Source organism: Phytophthora ramorum (assembly GCF_020800215.1).
Source record: "Phytophthora ramorum isolate Pr-102 chromosome Unknown Phyram_PR-102_s0009, whole genome shotgun sequence".
Taxonomy (NCBI): domain Eukaryota; phylum Oomycota; class Peronosporomycetes; order Peronosporales; family Peronosporaceae; genus Phytophthora; species Phytophthora ramorum.
The window spans coordinates 419,764-425,912 of NW_027150655.1; the positions used below are offsets into that span (position 1 = coordinate 419,764).

General features: G+C 54.0%; 1 protein-coding gene across 1 annotated transcript; it reads left to right on the forward strand.

The window, feature by feature from the left end:
- Positions 1–487: 487 nt before the first annotated feature.
- On the forward strand, positions 488–2,899 carry KRP23_9856 (uncharacterized protein; the record flags this gene model as incomplete). The annotated part of the gene is made up of 1 exon (XM_067895464.1): positions 488–2,899. The coding sequence occupies one exon, from the start codon at positions 488–490 to the stop codon at positions 2,897–2,899; it is 2,412 nt and encodes an 803-aa protein (XP_067741678.1).
- Between the last annotated feature and the right edge of the window lie 3,250 nt (positions 2,900–6,149).

Consider the following 6,149-nt stretch of genomic DNA (forward strand, 5'->3'; position numbering starts at 1 on the left):
AAGAGATCAAGGTCGGCCCGGGGTGGGCACTTCTCGCTACCAGCGAAGACAAACCTCGTCGAATCGACGAGTCGGTGGGTCTGCACAACCCAGGACACCGCAATCTTCTAGCTGAGCGTACTCTGCGCTCGGTGACCTGTAAAAGCGCTCGCGCGCCGACGTCCATCCTTTGGTGGAGGTCACAGGGTTTGAGAAACGGAAGCTGCCCCGCTCAGGCGAGCTTCTGGAGTTTGGATTGGTACTCAGCGAGAGCAGGGCCTCAACTGGACCCGGCTGGGCCGAACCGCAAAGGGAACCAACAGAACCCTGCGCAAGCCCAACAACGCCGACCTGACTCGGCGAATTGCTGTGTTGTTGCGTGGAAGCCGCACTAACGAAGTTTTTGTGAATCACAACACCACAACTGGTGCCGCGACCCGGGATTCAGGAGTGTGCTTTGTTTTCGTAGGTACCAAGTAACCAAGTTTCGAGCAAAAAGTGAGAGAAGATGGTCAAGGGATCGACAAGTCCGAGCGATGCAAGTCCGGCGACGGTCGGAGGATCGCCGCTCGCTGAGTCGAGCTCGACGAGGGCAAGCGTCGCCGCCATGGATGCGGATGTGACGCGGACCGTCCAGTTCGATGAGTTCGACGACGATGACCAAGGAAGAGAAGAAGAAGAAGAAGAGAAGGATGATGATGATGAGAAGACGGGGTACGACGGCGTGAAGACGGCCGCCGAACTCCGCGGAGAAGTGGAAGAAATGTCGCTGCAAGTCAGCCGCGTAGGGAACCCTCGACCTGTCGAGCGCAGCCTAGCGGCAGAACTCAGCGAAGATGCTGATGATGAACAAGGCCTGGTCCCGGGTGACCGACCGCCACTGGTTCCAAAAGCCACGAGGAACGCCGAGACTCCGAAGGCTAATCGAGTCCTGGCCCGACTCGTCGAAGAAATGAGAACTGGGAGCCGGTGGATGAACATGTTCGCGCCCATGTACATGTGCCAGGCAAAATGGCCGGAACTCAGCGAGGAGTTGAGCCAGCCGATCAATAGCCAGACTATTGAGCAACTCGTCGAGGACACAGTGCTGTTACTCCGAGCGATGGGCTACCGATGTGGCCACAAGCCCAGCAAACCCGCGCTGACAACGTGTAATGTGAGTTCGGTCGGGGTTGAGCTGATGAGATGGAAGCGCAAGCTGAAAGACTTGTTCGGCATGCAAGGGGGACTTAAGGGACAAGTGCCGAAGTCCCGCCGAGCTGATGAATTGCTCGACGAGCAGAAGGCACCTCCGCCCGCGACCGTACAACCGTACGTCACGGAACCGTATGTGTTCCCGGAACTCAGCGAGGACCCATCCAAGGTCCCGCTACCGAAGACCCCCGAGACCAAGCGCGGAGTGTTTCGACGCTCCGAGGGGACACCGTACTTCGCCGACTCGCACATGCAAACTCCCAATAAGGTCAGTGAGCAGCGCAGCCGACGTCCGATGGCGGAATTTCTAACGGATGAAGAAGCTGCAGAATTCAGACGCTTGGTGCGCGCTGATGCTGCAAGGACGTCAGGCAGAGACGACGAGCTGAGCGAGGATGACAATTACGCGGACCGACGCGAATTTGACGAGTCACCGTACGACCATATTCGTCAGCTCAGCTTCGATGGGGCTGAGAGCGACCGAGGTCAAGTACTGGAGATTCGGACGCATGCACCGCTCGAAAAGATTGCAACATTCGATGGCAAACGTTATCGGTCTGACGACGCACTGCAATGGATCAAGCGATTCATCTATGAGATGAAAGGAACGTGCAAGCCACAAGATGAGTGGTGCGAACCATTTTCGCTGAGTCTGGGCAAAGCTGCCAAGGGGTGGTATCGCCAGCTTCCAAAGAAGACCCAGCGAAAGTGGAGTCTACTCAGCGAAGCTTTCCTGGACTATTACTGTTCGCAATTCGACCAGTCGGCCAGGTCCCGCTACTACTCAGCGAGACGTCGAGAAAACGAACACGTCTGCGACTTCTTGCTGCGACTTAATGGTTATGCCCGGACGGCACAGATCCAATATGAGAGAGGGGGCGCTGACGCTGCTGATCACGTCGAGCATTTCCTGCTAAGCTGCGGAGATGACGACGTCATGGACCTATTGTATCCACAGCGACTCAGCGATATCCACAAAGTCGAGAAGATAATCAATCAGCGACTACTCGGCGAGAAGTGCAAGAAACAGCGTGACCGCCTGAGCACGGCCCGTAGCCGAGAACCTCGGCGAGGGGACTCGAGGAACGACCCAAGTCGTCGGAGCGAGTCTCGCAGAGATAACCAACGCGATGATCGCCGAGACGACAGACGTGACCGACGTGATGAACGCCGAAGCCGTCGAGAGGATGATCGCGATCGACGAGTCACTTTGGCAGACGCTTCTGTGAACGACCTGTGGGCCGCACTCGACAATCGCCGAGCAACGGGAGACACTGATCTATACGACTCGTCGAATGGCGGAAGTGATCTTGATCAACTCAGCGAGTCTGAATCTGACTATGGGTCCGACTACATCGACGCGGGTAATACCAGCGATCGACCCCGCTCGTCCAACGAGCGCGGGGAGTCATACCGGGCCCGTCAGAACTCAGCGAATCGCCCTGACCGATCGAATGAACGTCGAGACCGATTGGATCGCCGAGACCGTCAAGACGGGTCTCGCGAGCGACGAGCTTACGGCCCATGCGGAGCATGCGGAGCCCCAGGCCACGACGCACATTTTTGCCGCAAACGTTGCAAATTCTGCAAGCAAGTGCATGACGTAGGCCGGTGCGAGCTATTCCAGCGTTTCGAGAAACTCGCCAAGTTCGTCAAAACGTCGGTCGACAAGTCCACCGTCCCGGAAGATCTCCAGGACATTTACTCGTCGAGCCATTTAAACTAGTGGGCTCGCCAACTCTGACTGGGTTGGATAAAACCGGGCTGCCACAGTCAGCTGAACCAGCGGTAGAAGCGAATTTCGTGTTCGCTTTCGTTGGTGAAGCGGAACGGCCCGACGAGTGGAGGAAGATTGACGGGGAGACGGAACGGATGGATATGGATATGGATAAGAACGACGGACTCGGCGAGTCGAGCGAAGATGACGACCGAGTAATTGGCAGTATGGATATAACTCAGCGATCGATGATCTCGATTGGTCAAGCCAAGAAATGGAAACTGCTCCCTGGTGAGCGACTCGGTTGGTGGTCATCGAGGAAGTTCGATCGCCGAGTACGAATGCGAGCTCTTGTTATAGGAGCTGTGAATGATGAACGAACCAAGATATTGTTGGATACTGGAGCAAACGTCTCCGCAGTAACTGAAGCCTTTGCAAGGAGGCTACGGTTGAAGCGATTGACCAGCCTGGACAAGAGAATCGATGTTCAAGGAATTGCGAAGTCCAAAGTGGTGACTACTTCTCGAGCAATGGTTAATATCACGCTGGGATGGGAAGTAGCTTACGAATTCGAGGTGTGGATTATGCCCCACCACGCAGGGGTGGACCTGATCCTGGGCACCGACTTCATGATACCAGCTGGTATTAGGTTGGACCTGTACAACTCAACGGCAAAGCTTCCCGATGAGGTTGTAGTTCCTTTGATCAAGTCGTCGAGAGATTTCGACGAGACAGAGTACGGGCGCGAAGTAATCGGTGGTCCTCCGGAGTCATTAGATATTACAAGCCGAGCTATCGCCCAGTTCAAGCTTCGACGGAGGCAACCCAGCGTGTCAACTCACGAACTGTGGGTTCGACAGATGAAAGGGGTGATCCCGACGATCGAACATAATGCGAAGGGACGAGCGGTGCGAGTGTTGCTGACGAATATCTCGTCGAGACTCACGTGGTGTCCTGCTCACTTTCCGGTGATCATGTGGATTCCTCACGGAGTATTACCACGGGACGAAGGGTATGTGCGAGTGAACTCAGCGAAATATCGCGATTGGCAAATACTTGCCTACGAAGGCGCTCTCGACAACAGGCTTCTCAAGCGAGAGCAGCGTTTGTACATGGAATGGCTGAGTCGACAACCTCCCGCAGTCGAACAACATCATTACAACACTCCCAAGGCGATTCAGAAACGATCGAGTCGCAGCGAGTTCGCGAATGAAGCAGGAGTACACGCACCGGAAGAGCTCAGCGAGGCCCCGGACTTTCAAAGGAGTCCCGCGCTTGCTGACTACGGAAAAGAAATTGATGACTCGGCGAATCTACTGAAGTCAGACACAGCGAGAGTTCACGACGATTCGCCCCTCAGTGAACCCAGAACAGACTCAGCGAGTTGGAATCCGGGACTCTACCCGGTCAATCGCAAACAAAGTTCGCTGAGTCTCTCTGATGAACCACCGACGCTAACAGTAGCTACAGCCGATGGAAATATTGAAGAAGAGCACGTGGTAGGTCACGAACACCCTATAGTTCGTTCGTCTTCAAGCAATGATACACAAGAAAAGTATTCCAACGAGATGGACAGGGGTGACCAATGGGACCCGGGCGAATCCAACTCGAGCAACTCGATGAGGGAGAGTAAACCACAGTTACCATCTGAGGACGATGTTCAACAAGAAAAGACCGCTCAACAAACACTAGATAGCGGCAAACAATGTCTCATCGACTGTGGAGGGGTAGACATCGCTGACGACCCTGTCGAAAATCTCCGGTTACGATTCCTCAATGTAGTGAATGCTACCGAAGCGTCTGTATCAACGACCTCTGGTCCAGATGATGACACACGGCTCGCTGAGTTTGAACACTCGTCGAGCGACAAGAGTCTGACAGATTACGCGCACGAGTTGGCCTTCTTGCCCGATCTGACGGATGTCCAACCAACCGACCTCGATTATGACGGTGATAACGTTGTGTCGTCAGCGCATGACGCTGAGCAGAGAAGACAACTCATCGCCACCCTGAAACGGCATAAAGCGATAATGATTTCTAGTGGAAACGCACTCCCGCCTCCAGCATACGGAGTAGTATGTGATATTGACGTCCAAGGACATGAACCGATCAAGCAACGAGCTCGGCGAGTGCCATTAAAGAACCTGAGTAAACTATACGAGCTCTTAAAGGCACTGCTGAAAGCCGGACTGGTGTCGTTCTCGAAGAGCCCATGGGCATCACCCATCGTGATAGTGATGAAAAAGAACGGGGTCGACATTCGGCTATGCATCGACTACAAGATGGTGAACGCCATTACAGTCAACATGGAATATGCTATGCCACTCGTCGATGACCTCCTTACAGAGCTGGAAAGCTATCTCTGGTTTTGTTCGCTTGATGCAGCGAGTGGATTTTGGGCAGTGATGATGACTCAGCGAGCCCGAGAAATATCCGCCTTCGTGTGCGCTCTGGGCCATTTCGAGTGGCTGCGCATGCCGTTCGGCCTAAAAAATGCGCCAATGATCTATCAACGACTCATCGATAATGCCCTTTGGGGGTACGTACAACCGAGGGGTGGATGGACTGCATTTGCCAAGAACATGCAACGAGCGGAAACAGCAGCAACAGCTCAGCGAGCGCATCGACCAACTCGCCTATTCCGAAGTAATGATTCACCATGCCACGGGGCTAAATTTGAAGCTGATTATCGTGCCCTCGCTGAGACAGACTCACTCCAGGAACTCATAAACAGCCCCGAGAGTGACATGTTTAGCACCGGCGAGCCCGACGAGTCCGAACTCATACCCGTTTTCGGCCGAAGATCGTTCGTAGACGACATTTGTTTCGGTGGTGCTACCTTCGATGAGTGTCTAGCCACACTTGATCGCTTACTGACAAGATTCGCTGAGTGCCGAATAAGTGTGAGCTTTACGAAGAGCATATTCGTTCAGCAGAAGGTGGACTTCCTGTCTCACAAAGTGACAGCCGACGGGATCGCAGCTGACCCGAAGAAGCTGGCAGCTATCGCTGAACTACCATTTCCGAAAACGAAGAAAGGCATGCAAGCCTTCCTTGGGGCATTGAACTATTACAGCCGTTTTATTCAAAACATGGCACTATATGGAGCAGTCCTCTATCAGCTCAAGGAAGACGATTTCATGGACGAAAGCCAGCTGACGGCTGCCAAACATCTTTCGCTGAGTTAAAACGGAAAGTGTCTGAAGCACCAATACTGCGACACTTCGACTCGGCGAAGGATGTCCATGTCATGGTCTTT